This window comes from Sinocyclocheilus anshuiensis, unplaced genomic scaffold (genome assembly GCF_001515605.1).
Source record: "Sinocyclocheilus anshuiensis isolate Anshui unplaced genomic scaffold, SAMN03320099.WGS_v1.1 scaffold813, whole genome shotgun sequence".
Lineage (NCBI taxonomy): Eukaryota > Metazoa > Chordata > Actinopteri > Cypriniformes > Cyprinidae > Sinocyclocheilus > Sinocyclocheilus anshuiensis.
The window spans coordinates 1,972,063-1,992,294 of record NW_015540942.1 but is presented as its reverse complement, the minus strand read 5'-3'; the positions used below and the strand labels follow the sequence as shown (position 1 = coordinate 1,992,294).

Below are 20,232 nucleotides of genomic sequence, written 5' to 3'. Positions count from 1 at the left end.
CTACGCGATTCCCATCGAACATGCTCGTCATAGACCCCCCCCCCCCATTTCCGCCCGAGAGCACGTTCCCCACATTATTGAACTCATTCCGCACATTATTGTCATTGGACAGCATCTGTCCATTTTTTTTATTAAATATTTTCAGATAATTTGTTATCATGATATTTATGGACTAGCTGCCCTATCTACATTGTCTTATTATTTTTTTTTACCATTTAAAAAAAATACAACCACAGCCTTGCAGGAATATCCATCTTTGATAGTTGTGTTTTTGCACAGTGGTTTTCAGTATTTTTATATTTACATGTATGCATTTAGCAGACTCTTATCCAAAGCGACTTACAGATCCAACAATTTTCGTAGTTTGTAAAAAAAAAAAAAAGAGTAGATTAGAGGGGACAAGCTATAGCAGTGAAGAAAAAAATAAATGTAAATGTAAAGAAATGCACTTTTTGCATACTTTCTATTGCTACAACTAAAGCACCATCCATGCAGTTCAATATGTGAACACAAGGTGGCAGTAGAAACATAGACATAGCGCGTGTTCTGTAGGCAAGAAGTTAGTGACAAAATTTCCCAACATAATGCGCATTTATTTGGGGGGTTTTATTTCTTGATCTCACCCAAAAACATTTGGCATAGCGAAATGTTGGGAGTATCTTCTAGTCCAATCTGTATCAGGCGGTCTTAGTCCAGACAGCAGGGGGCATTGTTCTAGCTCTTTGAGCTCTTTATTGGCCTATATTTTACAAGCGAGGCAGTAACTGTTCATATATTGTGTTAAAGTGCCTATATTGTGTACATTGAGTAATTACAAGATTACATGTTTAAAAAAAAAAAGGTGTCATCTGCTGATAAAATTCAGGGTTTCTAATTGTGTTATCTGACGGAGATCAGCAGACAGCGGTGATTCCTGCAGATTCACCTGGACATGCAAGTCAGCACTTTGCTATTTTACCTCACATGATGCTTCTCAAGGTCAAACGCATTCAGTGACCTTCCATGCCAAGTTATCCCATATTCCTACCCGTCTGGCAGACCTCCAATTAACAGCGCACCCTCCTCCCTTTATTTTCTTGGAGTTTTATTTATGACAACCGAAAATATGTCCTCAGCATGGAAGAGGCAGAAGGCCTGGAAACGCCTGGAAATGTGATAAAGCAGGGCTTAAGTGTAACTGGAAAACTTTTCCCGAGTTGGGCATTTGATATTATGACAAGTAACTAATTCAAGTCGGAAAAAAATAATATGGTAATAAGTTTTATATAGCCTATTTGTTATTACATTTCAGGTTTCAAATTTTACACTTTTTAATCATTTTAATTTCTATCACTCGCTGCATGGGTACAAAAAATTTGCCTATTTTGCATACAGCAAACCGTGAAAGGTGAGTGATTAGTTTTGCATTTGTCTATAGGATTATGAAGGCTTCTGTAATGAGACCATTTCCTCTTTGGTAGGCTAAATGCTTTTTAAAATAAGATACTTTCATTACCATGAACAACTGCGCTTTGACGCGCCCCTTGCGACGTCACAATTCGGATGAAAGTGAAAAAAGTGACGTGACATGTGGCCAAGTATGATGACCCATACTCGGAATTAGTGCTCTGCATTTATCCCATCCAAACTGCACACACACAGCAGTGAACACACACACACCGTGAACACACACCCGGAGCAGTGGGCAGCCATTTTTGCTGCGGCGCCCGGGGAGCAGTTGGGGGTTCGGTGCCTTGCTCAAGGGCACCTCAGTCGTGGTATTGAAGGTGGGAGAGAGCGCTGTACATTCACTCCCCCCACCTACAATCCCTGCCGGTATGAGACTCGAACCCGCAACCTTTGGGTTAAGAGTCCAACTCTCTAACCCTTTTGACCAAAAATATTTACTCGTAGAGCCCCGAGCTTTTTAGATAATATTTCAATAATTTAACAACACATAGCTATCATGTTCATGGTTCTGATAAAATATTTTACTGCTCCTTGTTTCTTCTATTCTTCTATTTTATTATAAAACAATTTATTCGTTTTAATTGTATATTTTTACGATTTAATAATGGCTTTCCCTGCTCACGAACCCCACTCCACTGCTCTGAACAGGTTTAAAAAGTAGTTAGACTGAGATTGTTGCATGAAGATGATCACATTTGGTCAATGATTCATTGAGACATCATCATCCAACTGTTCTCTCTGCTTATACAAGCGTTAAAATTGGTGTGACAAGGCTTTTGCATTGATAATTAGCTTGGATATCTTGTTTTATACTGTTTAAATGACCCCAAAGCATTGTGCTGCATTTGTGAGCATAGTCCAAACCCTGGGGATTTTTATTCTTGGTTACAAGTCTTCACACTTCTAGCTTGTTTGCTAATAGATCAGCTCATGAAAGAGCCTAAGATCTGATTGATTGATTAATTGATTGCCTGATGAGATAAGTGCATTTGGGGATTTGAGTGGGTGTATTTGTGTGCCTCTTAATGAGTCAAAGTGAGGAGTTTAGAGTAGTGACATTGGAAAGCTTAATCTCCTACTTTAGTTCACATAAACCCATTACAGAAGCCTTCATAATCCTTGCCTACAATCCACTTCACTACATCCACCTTAAAATTTTGGACTTGTATATAAATAAAACCACAGGGACTCATTAGACATCACTTTTGGCAAGACGGGATCTGCTAAGCAAGTTAATGAAAGCCATTTTTAAGGAGTTTACTTAAAAACTAAAACAAACATTGTGAAACAAATTCAGTTAGTTACAAATATTGAACCATTTTTAAAATCTTTATTCCATTTTGAAAGCATCTGAGACACATCATTTACATCAACTCTCAAACTGTCTACAGATCAGATCAATACAAAAGGGGAGGGGGAGGTTGGTGGTTGGAGAAATCCATTTGAGGTTCACAGGGAGGGTGTAGAGAAGGGAAGAGACACAAATATGGTCTCTGCTGCCCCAAACCCCATCATTTAGTCCAGTGCCACGAGCTGCAGGGAATGCTGGGAAGGTGGAGGACTCAGTGCAGTAAACCCCTGAAAACAAACAGAAATACAGAGAATCAAAAATCATACATTTCAAATGATAATGAAAAAAGTTGTCTTGATCATGAAGTTACCACAAGACAACCTTAAAACAAAGGGAGCATAACAAATGTGCTTAGGTTTAAACAGTTAAATTAACAGCTAATCAACAGTCACGGTGCAGCGAGATTGTAGTAAAGGGGCCCGAAGGCAGCAAATCCAAATTGGGTATTTATTCCACAAACACTGAAGAACAGGTAATCCACAAACAGCAGAACGTGAGGTACAGACAATAATAAGCGACAACTCAAACTGAAAGGACAGAAACTTAAAACAAAGTCCAAACTAACAGAAACTGTGACACTAATGTTAGGAATATTAAAATAAATGTTTTTTTCCAGTTGACATGGTTTCACTTGTTACAATAACAAACATTTGTTGACTGGATTAGTTAATAATACTTAAGTCAAATGAAGTAACAGTTGACTACAATCTAAAATAAATTTCAACAAGAAATTAATTGTCAAGTTAACAGAATTTAAGGCAGTGAATTAAAAAAAAGTGAAGTTGGCTCAAATTTTTACAGTGAAATTTAAATAATATTGTATTATTTTAAAATAAATATAATTTAACATTATAGTCTATGTTGGATATTTATTTTTGCATGCTTATTTCCCCCATTACATTTAGATTACATTTGCCATGATACAGTACTCGTTCACTTATCTTTAACAACATAATTTTATTAAAAGAGTTCAATTTAATCTTCAGCTAATCTCAAAACATCCATTTTCATGCTGTACATTGTAATGTTCCGTTGCCTTCAATTGATACATTTAAAACAATTCATTTAAATTTGTTGTGATTTATTTAATAAATATCAGCCATTTATTGGTTCTCACCCATAACATGGAAATAATGTTTTTTGTTTTTTCTTGTTATCAATAATATTTTTTTTTATATCTGTGTATCCTAAATTATTAGACTATACCAATCTTATGTGAAATACTGGGCTGCGTTTCCCGATAACGTTGCCTCTTAGCGCGCTACAAAGACTCCAAAGGTTTGCCTTAACTAAAGCTGTACCATTTCTAGGCGTGTTCCCCGAACTATACCTTAGGAGGCTGCTTAAGATATACCTTCTTACGTGCGACGTTACCAGGAGCTGTCCATGGCGGTGGTGCTGAATTGGTTGATATCGATGCCTCGAGAATCGATTATTCGTTCTATGCACAGGCTGCTTCACTGCATTATGTGAGAAAGCAGTGTTCTTTATAAAAGAAGTGTTGATTTTAAATAAAGACACGGAACCTTTTCCTGTTAGAATGCAAAGAACTTGCGTGAAACTTTTACTTTCGCTTTGCAACATACAGGTGCATCTCAATAAATTAGAATGTCGTGAAAAAGTTCATTTATTTCAGTAATTCAACTCAAATTGTGAAACTTGTGTATTAAATAAATTCAGTGCACACAGACTGAAGTAGTTTAAGTCTTTGGTTCTTTTAATTGTGATGATTTTGGCTCACGTTTAACAAAAACCCACCAATTCACTATCTCAACAAATTAGAATACTTCATAAGACCAATAATAAAACATTTTTAGTGAATTGTTGGCCTTCTGGAAAGTATGTGGCTTACCCTCCTTGTGAAGGGTGTCAATGATTGTCTTCTGGACAACTGTCAGATCAGCAGTCTTCCCCATGATTGTGTAGCCTAGTGAACCAAACTGAGAGACCATTTTGAAGGCTCAGGAAACCTTTGCAGGTGTTTTGAGTTGATTAGCTGATTGGCATGTCACCATATTCTAATTTGTTGAGATAGTGAATTGGTGGGTTTTTGTTAAATGTGAGCCAAAATCATCACAATTAAAAGAACCAAAGACTTAAACTACTTCAGTCTGTGTGCATTGAATTTATTTAATACACAAGTTTCACAATTTGAGTTGAATTACTGAAATAAATGAACTTTTCCACGACATTCTAATTCATTGAGATGCACCTGTACATCACGTCAGGGAAGAAAACCAAAAAAGAAAATTATATTCCCAGAGCACCTCCCAGTGGTCACCACATAAAATACAAAGGAAAAAAAACCTACATGAGACACTGCTTAATAAATTAACATCTTCTAACAAAAAAAGACAAAAGAAAGAAAGAAAGAAAAAACATAGGCCTACACAAGTCCAACAGAAAAATATTCTGGTAAGAATGCTTTCCAACAAGAAGCACTTCAGTTCAAATTGTATTTATCAGGACTCATTGGATCTTATAAAAATAATCCAAATTGCAAACTAAATCCAACACTGGATATTTTATATAATTTCTAAATGAGTGCGTGAACCTGCAACCTCATGCCCAAACCTATCATGCATATCACTAACTGGCAGTATGCCTTCACTGGCCTTTGAAAGGGTCATTTATATTCTCATACTAGATTTTTCATAGTGACTTCATTTACTCCACAACCAGGGATGACTGCACAGCAGCCGCATAACATATTGGTGTAAATCACTAATTTCTGTTATTGGATGACCTACTCAATAAAAACACAACAGGAGAAACATATAATCAACAGCTAGTACTATTGCGGAGAAAAAGAGAGAAAGAGCCGCCAGCAGTTGAATATGTGTCGACAAAATTGGACCAACAAGATCTAAAAGCTGCTGAATTTGCTGCCGTGCCGGCGATTCTAAAGTTTTAGTGGACATATAGATTATATGGCTCTGCGGACGGCATCATCTTTGATTTTGCACAACTATTATATTCGTATAGAATGAGATGTAAAGAACTGTGAACTGTCAAAAGTGATAAGGTATAGCTAAGAGTGGTCCAGACCAACCTTTCGAAAGTATGACTTACAGAAGGTATACTTAACTAAGAATGTTTCAGGAAACACGTATTAACGATAAGGTACAGGTTAAGGTACAATTAAGAACGACACAGCATTAAGAAGGTTTCGGGAAACGCAGCCCTGACCAGTCAGCCATATTCACATTTAGAAAATAAAACAAAGTACATGATGCAAATGCTGAACTGACGTGAATAAAATACTTGTCTGATCAAGTAAAAGGGAATAAAGCAAGTGAATGTGCATTACTTTTCCTGCATGTTGAGCTCCTCATGACGCCTCAGCATTGCTCTTCACACAGGCGGCAAACGCCTCCATTAGCTCCTTACACGCTTCCTCACCATTCTCCTTTACACTGTAGCACACAGGAAACACAGTTATTACTCCAGCACACATATACACTGCTGATTCACATCAACATATCCCATATACAACACAAAAATGCAGATTTGTCCCTCTGAAACACACAAGACTTCATGAAGTTTCTGTACCACACACTGTAAAGACATTACATAATTTTGGTTGTGTCTTTAGATTCTGTGAAGTCATATAAAATGTGTACTACTTACAATAGGCCGGATTCTCCTGGGACTGAATGAGACAGTATGCATTTGTGCAAGTGAGATTATTTGAGCCTCTCTACACCAAACAATGGCAGACACTGCCACACTGCATTAGAGTGATGAAATGAAAACGAGGGTTGGAATGACAGCGCAAAGGGGGGGAAGAGATGCAAAAAGAGGGCGGTGGATAATCCAGCTGAACGAGTGAAAGATAGAGCCCTAGAATCACGTGACAAAGCAAGCAGGTAATGGAAAAGAGACATACTGCTAAAAGAGGGAGATGTCGTGACTTATGAGGAAAAGAGTCCCTTCCCTGCATAGAAAATGATTTTAGTCTCTCCCTCCCCCACAGATCATCTGCTGCATCTCGCATGGTGACTTAAGCGTGCTCTTCCTCTCTTTCTCTCTTTTCTCAGTGAGCAGTGATGTAACACACAGCTGGTCAATTTAAACAAAGCGCCTTATGCAGACTGGATCTGATGAGCCACGTGACGTAGGTATAAGAATGTATGGGGGGATTTCACTAGCCAAGGGCATTTCCTCTTCATAGGCAGCCATTATAATACTAATACTAGATTTTTCTACTGGACAATAATACTAATACTAGATTATTCTACTGGACAAAAAACAATTAGCGCTAGATTATGTCCTTATCCTCAACAACCAATAATTAGAGATCACAAAACAGTTTCAAGTCATCTGGAAAACCTCCCATGTTTTGGTCTGGAAGAATGGTCAATTTAAAATCAATTTTTACAGATAAATGGATTTTTAAAATGTGTTAAACTCCTGGAAAACTGCATCAAATGAACCAGAACATGGCTGTGTTTAAAGATCTTTTGATTTGGGAGACAAATGTTGAAACACTCTATAGTCTGGTATAAAACTGGCGGCAAAAGCACAGTCAATTTTAAAGCTAGTGTTAAAGGGATAGTTCGCCTAAACATGAACATACTGTAAGCATTTACTCACTCTCATCTTGTTTCCAAATTGTATGCCTTTCTTTCTTCTCTGGAATATAAAAGAAAATGTTTTGAGAAAGGGCTTTCTTTTTTTGTTTCTTTTGGAAGTCAAAACTGGTTGGTTACCAACATTCTTCCCTATATTATCTTTTGTGTTCTGCAGAAGAAACGGTTTGTAATAACATGAGTGTGATTAAATGATGACAGAATTTAAATTTTTGGCTGAACTATCTTTTTAAAGATATAGATAAATTGATCTTAAAATGTGCTTAAAATGTGCATTAAATGAACCAAACCATGGTTATTTGCCAGTCAAATATTGAAATCTGTCAGTCTTGGAGGTGTAAAATTAAAATGATAGCAAAAAGCAACAGGCAAATGGGAAGGGGATGATCACCTTCCCCAAATTAAGACTGAATAATTCACAAGATGGCCAGTCCTCCACATATATAATGCAAAACGAAAAAGGGCACGGCTCAGGAGTGCTCTGATCTTAAACACAACAAACAGGAAATAATTTTACTTGACCTTGAGAATACTTCAATTGGAATCAATAAATACTGAATCCATATGGAACTGATTTATTTCCACATGGAGCTCCTATAACAAAGCTATCCCATGTTGATAAACCAGATGCTTTTGTTTATTGATAGATTAAGTAACACTGTTTACCCTGAGGGGAGTTTCTAATAATGCATTCCAACTACAAGAGCAGGCATGCTAACACAAATGAGAGGAAAAAATCTGCTTAAAGTGGAAAAGATTAACTTGTAATTTGCATTAACATTCCTGAAAGGACACCCTATAGGACAAAATGGCTGTATGTTAACTCTGTGACTAATGTTTAGTCACAGACTTTGAGACTCTAAAAAGTGGAGGACATCTCAATGTCATAAGCTCACAGATTCACATTGCCACAAAGCAGTAAAAATAGATTTTACACATGTTCCACAACTAGCAACCAGATGCATCCTCCCATTGAATAACTGCTGGATTCTAGGGTTGAACCTGTAACATTAATCCTCTTCTGGTTTTAAAGCCCATGATGAATTCCTGTTTGTGAAGCAGCATGACAAAAAAATTAACAAAATGGCCACTGTGACATACTTAGACCAGGTGTAAAGTGATCCAGTGAATATTACATGTCACACTGTATAATGGATGACAGACACACACATCTATGCAGTACCATGTACGACGGCACTATAAATACCAGTGTGGTGTATGTTACTTAAAGGTCGGCCTTCTGTAAGGTTAAACATTCAGCTAGTCAGCAACACATGCAAGTTGCTGGTCAAAGTGATTACAGAAAGGTCAATGACAAACTGACCTGCTAATAGTGTTTTAACTGTTAACAGTTCTGCCATTCCATCTTTTTCCCGCCAGTCTTCGCCATGTCTGTCGCTGCAGCCCCCCAGTCTTGCTTTGTCATTTTTGAGCGGTGGTTGCTCATATGAGAGGAAATTATTCATGTTCACAGATGCACCTTTTTCTCCATTTTCCCTGCCCTCCCACCAATCCTTTTTGGATTAGTGGATTTTGTTTGTTTTTATATCCTGTGAAGCTGTATTTCGTAACTCCAGACCTACGGACCCACCTACCAGAATGTTTTAGATGTCTCACTAATTAAAACACCTGATTCATCTCATCATCTTCTTGGTGTGTGAATATGGAGACGTCTAAAACATCCTGGGAGGTGGGTCTCAGGGACTGGAGTTGAGAAACACTGCTGTAAATGAAGGTGACCGTGATGGCCAGTGCTTCAGATGAACCAGTGACACATTATTCAACCAAATTCTTACCCCACACACCCTTCCCCTATCTGGTCCTTGCACACCAAAGGTCAGGGTATGTGTAAGCTTATCTGTTTCTCATGCTGCCCAGGCCTGTCAACACTACAAACACCAAAAGCAGCCAAACTACATTTTTTTGGGTGGGTGTGGGGATTAGGGTCAAAATACAGTTTGAGCAATGGCTAGTGTCAATGGTCAAGAGAGAAGGAACACAATTAAAACCTACATAGAAGGGAAGACAGCATATTGAATGAATGTTCATCACTGGCCACTGGGCACAATCGCCTTCATTTGCAGGATATAAAACCAGCAAAACCTATTAGTGGGAGGGCAGAGAAAAACGGAGAAAAGGTTAATCCGCCATTATCAGTAATTCCCTCTCATTTAAGTGGTCAAAACTCAAACATGGCAAAGCGAGGCCAGGGAGGCAGCAGGGACAGAAATTGTGAAGACTGAGAGAGGAAATCAGGGATGGCAGAATGAGTGAGAGGAAAAGCATGACGTAGACACATTCCCAACAGCCAATCAGCCGTGAGGAAGAACTGAAGTTGAAGAAAACCCCCAGAATGCTCTTAATGAGCGGCCCCAATGATGCTGCCAACTCAGATCAAACTGACACCAATCAAACCATTTACAAAACTCAAAAAACTTAATCAAGTTACATCTTATTAAAAATACAGAATCCCTCTGCGCGAACCTTCCACCTTCCAAGTCCTTCCTTCCCTCCATTTTGGATCACCATCATGATGCACAATTTACATTGCGTAACATAATTCTACTGAATATCACCAATCCCAGCATGATTCTAACTAATTAAGAGCTACAATAAATCTATGTAGAAATAAATCTACATTTTGGAGCATAAGAATTTAACAAATTGTCATTCGGTCCATACAGAGATGCAACGGACCGGTATTATGGACCATACATGACTGCTACTCCAGACTGCTACTTACCATTTGTCTAAATCTGCCTTGATGGCCACACAGGGTGCTGGGACAGGGGTTTCGGCTGGAGCTGCAGTCTCTGAGTCTGACATGGTTCTATGGCGTTGGAGTGAGTGTATGTGTGCCTGCTCCGTGCGCTCCTGTGGTTATATGTGCAGGAGAAAAAGAGAGAATGGAGAGTTAGAGTTGGCAAGAGGGAGGGGGAGTGTACATAGTACACGGGGGGAGGAAGGAGGTGGGAACCGAATGTGAGAGGGCACATATGTACACGAGCAAGAGATCAAACGGGTTCAACCATACTAAGCAAAACAAAAAAAAACAAAAAAAGCATTTTAAAAGTATGGTGCTTCAAATGCAAAAAGCAAATAATTGTCCTTCTTTCTGCACCTAAACCAACAGTGTGTAATGAAGTGTACTGAGACAATGGAAAGTATGCAGAGAAACTTAACTTGCATTCAACAGAAAAGCTGCACTACTTCTTGTGTTATATCATGGATTGTGCATGGACGCCCCCTAATGGCAACATGGTTTCACTACGTGCATCACTTTACACTTTTTTTTCTTTGTTAATATTTATTTTCATATAAAAGCAGTATCATTTAAATTACATCCAATTTCCTTTTTATTGTTTTCTTAAAGATTGAAGTAACTACAGCCAGTGTGTAAACCTGAATAAATACAAAATAAATAAAATCGAAATATATAAATAAACATAAAATGGTTAAATTAAAACATTTAAATTAACACATTTTACAACCTTCTTGTCTTTCTTGAACTTCTGCCTTTAAAATGAAAACAAAGGCTTACTTCCCCCATATTTACATTTGTGTACACTATTTAGAAGTAGCAGATTAATTAATGAATTAAAATTAATACATTTTCATGAGTGAACATTTTAAACAGTTAAAAGCATCACCACCAGCCACTTTAGAGCTCATCACATATAACTTTCCCTTTAAACTTTATTTTTTATTGTGAGTTGTGCACTACATTCACTAAACCCAAATTATCTTAATGGATATCATACAGTATATAGGTAATTAAAATACTATTTCTATATGAATACATTTTAAATTTGAATTAATATGCCATCCTTCAGCAGGTTTAGTTGGTCAACAAGTTGGTCTCCCAGCCTGACCAGCTATATGGTGTTCAGACCACAGTCTATGGTTCAGACCAACCTGACTAGCTATAAGCTAATTCAAGCAAACCAATTTGGGTTTCAACAGTTTTGCTGCCAGAAAGATTAACCAGAGACATTGAGGGGGTCACATTTGAACCAATATTTACAATAGTGGTCACTTAATATAGGTTTTAATATAATAACCTATATACATTTAGGTTTTCGAGAGAAAACTGAATAAAAAACCAAGATGTTACAACATACTATTCATTCGACGGCAGATAAGATTCATTCACTGCTCACCGCTCCCTCATCTGTTCAAACAGTTTTATCCCTTCACAAAGTCGTAGACTATAAATCAGAAACATAACTTTAAAAACCAATCTATCTAACCCTTTCAAAGGTGGTTAATAACTAATTTCGTAAAGTCTAAATTACATTTATGCACGCAGTTAGGGTTGGATGTAGGCCTATAACAATAAATTGAAATTCCGCGGGACAAAATATGAGAACAAGGCTATGTGTAAGTTTGACAAAATATGTATTAGAATAATTTGTATTGCAGTTTTATTGAAGTGTGTGTTTTGTATATATTTTTTAATTATTATTGCATCATGTTCTCTGAATAAACAAAATCATTATCAAGGCTAAAATGCCTGTAGCCTATCATTAAAGTCAAATTCGTGAAGTTTACCTATCTTTGTATTAGGCTACTTATAAAACGTAGCCTATCGATTAGGTCCGTGAGCAAATGGATACATTTAACTACAACAAAAGCATAGTTGTTAGTTACTTTCTAAAGAAAGTTAAGCTTGGCTAATACCTGTCTGCATGCAAGCATACTTGGCTAAGCAAAACCTGTAGGAAGAAACGACTGAAAGCTGCACGCGCATCTGAAAACCATGGGGCTATTTAACGGCGACCTTCCGACTAGAAGAACGTCATGTTCTCTAAACAATCAACCCACATCCATATGCATTTACACTGCTGTCAACGAGCTAAAGTGCGGTTAATTAAATTAGCATAAAATGTCAACCAATTACTTATACCTGGGTCTGCAGTCCGGAAGGATCTGGCAAGATTTACCTGAAAAACAAAATGAATATTTTGAACTGGAACGCGCATTAAGTATCTACTGGATCCAGGCTCCTTCTCCTGGGGTCTTGAGGGATGAGAAACGCCCTAATACAGCGGACACGTGGGAATACAATACTATTCTCACTGTAATGAGATTAGTCGTCTTTAAATACGTATGTTATAGCAGCGGGGATCTATTATTAACAGAGGTTTTAGGAGTTGGTCAAATTTAATTTTACAATGTATAGGTTCCCTGAAATAGCCTATATGTGAAATTTAAAAGTTCCCAAAATATATGAGCAGTTCTGGAAAGACTGAAGCCAATTTGAGGTAACAGAATTAATGAATGAACCCTTACAAAACTTAACCATGGTTTTACTATATACAAAACCAAAAAAAAAAAAACATGGTTACTAGTTAAACCATAGTAACCACAAATTAACCATGGTTTTGCAGCACTAACCATAGTTTAACCATGGTATTTGTAATAAAACTGTGGTTATACAAATGGTAATCAATACGCCAAAAAAAAGAAACATGGTTACTACACTTTTACTATAGGCTACAATAAATCCATGGTTAATTTTCGTAAGAATGAATGAATCCATGAATGAATTAACACCATTACACAAAATGCTAAAGGCCTGTTATTTCAAGGCCCTGTAAGGTCACACACTGTAACTAACAATTAAGTCAGAAAAATGAAGGGAACAAGAAACTTTCGTAAGAATTGGGGCTCAACTAGCACATTCAGACATAAATAAACAAGGAAAGAAAAAAGAAAAGAAACAAAACGGGTTATAAAGCTCTCAGTTCACAGCAGGACATGACAAATGAGTGTTTCCTCATTGCCGGGGGAAGGGTCTCTCATGTGTAGACTTTCTTTAAATGGCATGTGGCTGAGTGAATGGGTACACAACCTCCATTGTGAAGAAAAGAGCTAGGAAAATCAACCCCTAAATAACTTCTCAAAACTGTACATCTGTAAATAGCACATTTGCACACTCATAATTCTGTCTACTGATATTTTTTTCCTCTCTATTTTTTATTACCATATAGTAATTATTATCATTATTTATTATTATTAGTGTTATATTTCACTTTATTGCCTTAAATTGTCTGTACCTTTTTTCTGCACTGTAAGCTCCTGTCTCCAAGACAAATTTCCACTTAATTGGCAATAAAGCTCTTTCTGATTCTGATAGTGGCGCAGTCTATTAGAATCAACTTGTTTTTACATTTACATTTAGTCATTTAGCAGACGCTTTTATCCAAAGCGACTTACAGATGAGGACAATGGAAGCAATCAAAATCAACACAAGAGCAATGATATACAAGTGCTATAACAAGTCTCAGTTAGCTTAATGCAGTAAACTTATCAAGGTTTTTTTTTTATTATATAATAAATAAAAAGAAAACAGATAGAATAGAAAAATAATAGAGCAAGCTAGTGTTAGAGGCCTTTTTTTGCTTTTGTTAATAGTATAATAAATAAAAAGAAAACAGATAGAATAGAAAAATAATAGAGCAAGCTAGTGTTAGAGGCCTTTTTTTGCTTTTGTTAATAGTATAATAAATAAAAAGAAAACAGATAGAATACAAAAAGTTTAGAAAGCAAGCTAGTGTTAGTAGTTAGTAGTAGTTAGTTAGTAGTTTTTCATTCAGACACCCTGAAGATCCTAAAATAATCACACAAAAACACACTTTTAGAAAAAAAACAGTAGGCACACAAATCATCTAACGTCACAAATATCATCTCTATATTCAAAAGTAATTAAAAGGAAAAAAATAATGTTTTCCATTTATTTACCTGGTACATCATCTGATCATCTGATGTTTGCGCTCTTGTATCCTGTATCTACTTAAATAGCTTATAAATATTGATAAGCCAAACCCTCACATCAATGTTTTTCATTAGTTTCAGGATTTAACTAATACACCTGGAGTGCAAGACTCATTGCATATGCAAATGAGAGGACCAAGAAGTGCAGGCCTATATAATGGGAAGAAAATGACAGAGAGCTCAAGAGAGGAAATCAGACTGCAAAGATTCAAGTAAGAGAATAAAGAAAACAGTTAAAATGACTCAAGGATCTAGACTATACTTTGCAGGTAAGCAAACCTTATATCTTTCTCAGACTAACCTTTCCCTGCCACATTTTACACTTTACCTCTCCTCCATTCCTCGTTACATCCCCTTTTCCGTTATTTTTGAGCAGTTTCTTTTTCTTGTTGCTTTTCAGTGACTGTTCTGATGTGTGCGTTTGTCTCCATCAATGGTGTCGGTCTGAATGATTTACTGGAGCGAGCCTCTCAACTTTCAGACAAACTGCACTCTCTCAGCACTTCTCTCACCAATGACCTGGTCAGTACCAAACACCCTTGTAAACGTGTTTATCTGGTGTTATATGCACAATCACTGGGTTATTTGCAATATGTGACTTCAGTTTTATCCAAACAGATATTTATTTCATGGATTTGATTGGTTGTTAGATATTAACCTTGCTTTCATCCACAAGATTCTCACTTTCCTCCTGTTGGTAGGGTAATGATGCCTCGTCCATCGATGTGCCACACTTCCTCTCTTCAGATTCCCAATGACAAAGACCAAGCCTTGAAAATACCGGTAAGTAATTTTAACTCATCCATCTTCATCTCTATCAAATGCAAAAATTCTTTCTCCTACACTCTCAGAAAAAAAAGGTATGAAAGCTGTCACTGGGGCAGTTTTATATTCATCTTTCATGCACTAATATCGACACTTTAGGTACTAATATGTACCTTTAAGGTACCAATATGAAAAGGTACCGCCCTAAAAGTGTATTCCAGCTTTTTTATTATTCTGTTATTCGATTTGAACATTTTTATAAGTACAAATATTATATATTATACAGCATAATTTAAATAAAAATATACATAATCAATTTTATTGTAAAAAAAAAATATATTACTAAATTGTTGTTATAACTATTATATTTTATATAAAACAAAATATACAAAAATACATAAATACAAAAACATGTGATACTATATGATGTAAATGTATCTATATATACTATAAATACTTTATAAAGCTTGCAAATATTTGTTTTTGTTTTCATTCAGTCTCAATCCAACCTATTTTCAGCATATTTCATACAAATTCTGTCATTTACTCACCATTGATCAAACCCACAAGACTTTAATTGATCTTCAAAACAAAAAAGAAGATATTTTTAATGAAGCATGACAGCTTTCGGTCCTTCCATTGAAAGTCCATTCCACCAAAACTTTGATGCTTCAAAAATTTCATAAAGACATTGAAAAAGAAATCCATATAAATCGAGCTGTTTAATCCAAGTTCTCTGAAGAGACGTCATCGCTTTACATGATGAACAGATTTAATTTAGGTTTTTATTCACATATGAACAATACTCAAAACACATACATAGAGCACATTAAACAACATAATACATATGAACTGTACTTGCCTCTGTGACAAATCTCACTGGTTCTTGCAGAATCACAAATATGCTTGTGTGTAACCTCATTGGTTCGAAAGTCTCATGGACTTGGAATAACATGTGTTTACATTTTTTGAGGGGTGAACTTTTAATGTGAAGTGACAAACATCTCCCACTTGTGGTCACATTTGTAGTTACAGGAAAAACAGACCAGTAGTGAATGAAGTTTTATCTGATTGTTTGTGCAGGAGGATGAGTTGCTGTCTTTGGCTCGGTCTCTGCTGCTGGCTTGGTCCGATCCCCTCGCCCTTCTCTCCTCTGAGGCGTCCAGCCTGGCACATCCAGAACGCAACACCATTAACAGCAAGACCAAAGAGCTGCAGGACAACATCAACAGCCTGGGAGCAGGTCTGGAGCACGTCTTTCACAAGGTGATTGCGCTTTAAAAGAACAGCTCACAGTGCATATATTGTGAATGTTGATTGTAAGAGGGCAATATGGAGTAATTCAAAATACTGAAAGAAATCTTTTTAAGCAGGGTTGGTTTATACATTGTCCCTGTCCATGTTTTCTTCTCTACAGATGGGCTCATCTTCAGACAACCTGTCCTCTCTCCCTTTTTACACCAACAGCCTTGGCCAGGATAAAACTTCTCGACTTGTCAATTTCCATTTCCTGCTGTCCTGTTTCCGCAGGGACTCCCACAAAATTGACAGTTTCCTCAAAGTTCTCCGCTGTCGGGCAGCCAAGAAGAGACCTGAGATGTGTTAAAGTGGAAATGCTGTGCTCTGCTTCTCTCAGTGTGCATGTTAAGTTAAAATGGCAGAGCTGTGAGTGATTTGAAAATCAAATGGTAAAATATGCTCTTTATTGGTTGTTTCAAAGATGTAGATATTTGATTTGCTTTCTTATAAACTTGAATAAATACCTGGACCAACATCATAGATTACTCTAATCCCAAAGATAAAAGATAAGAAAAATTAATTTAAAAACAGCCAGGTTATGCAAAATTTCTGTACGCAGTGATACTGTATGATGAATAAATGCATCATATATTGAAATGTTTGACTACAGTTTGATAAGACATTTGTATATTAAGTAACTAAAGTGTATTCATCAAGGAAATTATGTTGGATTGTTAACACAATTATTTTTAACATTATCTTCTGTAATGTGATATTTAAAGCTTTGCACCAATGTCAATAAATTTCTATCATGCAGATTTATATTGACTCGTGGAAAAAAAATGTATGCATGGAAAAGGACTGTGAAAAAAACATTTCTCTACCACTTCCCACACAAATGTGAACATATACACAAAATAAGTGTGTATTATACACACACACAAAGACACACAGTTTTTGTTTTATCCAGCTGTATTTACTCAGGAATGCTGCCAATTAAATAGGGTTTGTCATATAATTAAGGAAATTAGCATTATTAATTAGAAATTAGATTAACACCAATAATTTGGAGGTATCTGTAAGTTTTCTCTAATTTGAGTTCTTTTTCAAATCACATTTAAGTTTTTTTTATACTGTTCTTCAAAATATAATTAATTTATGAAATATGCTTAAATATATTAATTTATGAAATATGCCCTTACTCCTGTTAGGATAACTTCAAAATGGACTAAGCAGTGGCCTTGAAATTTAGGATACTGATCTCCACTATATATGTGTGTGTGTGTGTGTGTGTAGTTGTGTGCAGCTGGCACATCTAAAAAAAGATGCAGTTATTTTTTTATAGTCTTAATAAAAAATGTTTTTTTTTTGTCTATTGTTGTCTACTTACAATATTTGTTCATTTAAAATGCAATTTAAATTTGAAGTGATTTTCGTAAAAAACAATTATCTGCCGACATTCGGATTGCCAACCAATCCACAAACAGCCGCTGACTGTGATGTGCGACCCCAGCATCTTGGGAGGCGTTTGCCGCGCGTTCTTGACTAAACCTTGCTAGGATAGTAATATGTCGCGGAGCTCTCTGCTTAATTTCTTTAGTAAAAAACCTCGGCTTGGTGGACACCCGGACACAAGGCCTAACGAGGATCAGGATGTTTCTCCCTCCCCTGGCCCGGCATCAACAGAACAGGTAGGGTTGCCAACCATTCCGTATAACAGAGAATAGGTTGTTTGCGCATGACGTTACTGATGACGCGCGAAATGCAGCTGGAGGGCAGGAAGTAGTGATGGGAAGTTCGGATCATTTTACCGACTCGGACCTTTGAGTCTCGTTCAGCATAATGAACGAATCTTTTTTCGAGGTATTTCGTTAATTTTAGCAAATACAATTAAAATGTTACGTGTTACTTCCCTAACACGTCTTACCATCCTTTTTTAACAAATCTAAAACAAAAATTACACCTTTGTCAAACCAGTTTTTAATAACGACAGATTTTTTTCCACGCAGCACATTCTGATTAAGGATTGAGTAGTTCATCTCTCGAGTCTTTCGAATCGTTCGTTCTTTTGTCACGTGACGTGACAGCATTGGATAGAGAAATTAGTTAATTTACAAGCTTCCTTACAAACGGGTACATAGTTATTATTATTATTATTATTATTTTCATTATTATAATTATTATTTACTCTTACAGTTACGTGATGCGTTTCTGGTCTCAAATTGTAGCTTTTTACTTCTTACAGTTTATATATGTGTGAATTTCTGTCATGATGGTTATTTTCCATAACACTGAATGTTGTAACAAAGGTAATAAAGAGTTGGTTATTATTATTAAGTCTCTTTCCGGCTCAGACTGCATTGGTTAAACTTATGGGGCTGTCACGTGATGAACGAATGACTCGGAAAAACCCGAAGACTCTATAATTTGAGAAAATTAAAGGCAAATTCACCCCAAGCATCTAAGTGCATAAGCACTTCTACATTGTGTCCTATATTCAAACACTCATAAAAATCTTTCCTTTACAGGTTTGCTCGTTCGTTCAATTTATTCCTGTTCACAGTCACCCTGACTAATACTGTATTCATTTTCAAATATTTTTACTGTATAGTTTTGGAGAAAATTAATGGCAAATTCACTCCAAAAAACAAAGTGCATTCTAGCAGTTGCACTATTACCCATTTTCAAACACTCATAAAAATCTTTCCTTTATAGGTTTGCTCGTTCTTTTAATTGATTCCTGTTCAGTGTCCCTGACTATTACTGTAGTAATTCTCAAATATTTTTACTGCATAGTTTTTGAGAAAATTAAAGGCAAATTCACCCCAAGCATCTAAGTGAATAAGCACTTTTACATCATGTCCCATTTTCAAACCCTCATAAAAATCTTTCCTTTACAGGTTTGCTCGTTCTTTTGATTGATTGCTGTTTACAGTCACCCTGACTATTGCTATATTCATTTTAAAATTTTTGGACTGTATGGTTTTGAAGAAAATTAATGGCAAAATCACTTCAAAAAACGAAGTGCATTCTACCAGTTGCACCATTACCCATTTTCAAATTATGAATTTTCATGTAATTTTACTTTACAGTTTCTGGGAAATGCAAACTCACTCCAAAAATGTTTTTATAGAGTGTATTGTTGCACTCGTCCCATTTTCTAACATAAAGTTTCCGTTTTTGAAGGAATTATTGCACAAACGTATTATGCTTATTACCATATCAAACTGACTCTTATTTTATATATAGTATTGGAAAAATTGCTGGGAAATACTCTCCTGACGTCATACTGTCATGTTACACTCAGGCAAGAAGGAGAGTATTTTCAAACATGGAATTTAATTTGAACACACGGGGAACTTCGGAGACACAGCAACACGACGTTTAACAGCACACAAAAAAACACTGAATGGGACTCACTATAAATACACAGACACCAATGGGACACACCTGGTAGCAAATTAACTAATTAAACAAACACAGCTGGAAACAAATTCATACAACGAGGACAGGAACAGGAAGGACCAAATAAGGGCAAACAGGAACTCAACGGGAACACACACACGTGACACATACACTCAACCTCTTCTTACATTTTAATTGTTAGTGTCACATTTAATTAAGTTAAAATCTTAATTTTAACCTTAGGAACTGATTATGTTCATCACCCCTTTGAGCAATCCTTATTTGTGTCCATGGTTACTAATTTCTAATCTTTAGTTAAATTTCTTATGTCTTTGCTTTTATAGCCCTGACTTTGTTGTATTTGTTTATGGTGATTATGCCTGCAAAGCTATTATTTGTTTTGCTGTGTTTGTTTACCATAATCATCAGTCTATTGCAGGGGTGGCGAACGTCAGTCCTGGAGAGCCGCAGCCCTGCAGAGTTTTGCTTCAACCCTAATCAAACACACCTGAACAAGCTAATCAAGGCCTGAAGGGTTACTAGGAAGCTTCAGGCAGGTGAGTTTTTATTAGGGTTAGAGCTGAACTCTGCAGGACTGGGGCTCTCCAGGACCGGAGTTCGCCACCCCTGGTCTATTGAATAAGTCTGCTTAGC

General features: G+C 36.4%; 1 protein-coding gene and 1 long non-coding RNA gene across 2 annotated transcripts; one reads left to right on the top strand and one right to left on the bottom strand.

Annotated features, from left to right (window-relative positions):
- Positions 1–2,775: 2,775 nt before the first annotated feature.
- Positions 2,776–12,427, bottom strand: LOC107689672 (uncharacterized). Its single transcript, XR_001634360.1, has 4 exons — positions 12,299–12,427; positions 10,136–10,266; positions 6,111–6,216; positions 2,776–3,027 (listed from the first exon to the last, which is right to left on the bottom strand). It is a non-coding gene; the product is annotated as an uncharacterized LOC107689672 (long non-coding RNA).
- Positions 12,428–14,407: 1,980 nt separating this feature from the next.
- Positions 14,408–16,602, top strand: prl (prolactin). The gene is made up of 5 exons (XM_016487832.1): positions 14,408–14,438; positions 14,570–14,695; positions 14,846–14,952; positions 16,018–16,200; positions 16,352–16,602. Exons 1-5 carry the CDS (start codon positions 14,408–14,410, stop codon positions 16,538–16,540), a joined length of 636 nt encoding a protein of 211 aa, XP_016343318.1. The 3' UTR covers positions 16,541–16,602.
- The last annotated feature ends 3,630 nt before the right edge of the window (positions 16,603–20,232 follow it).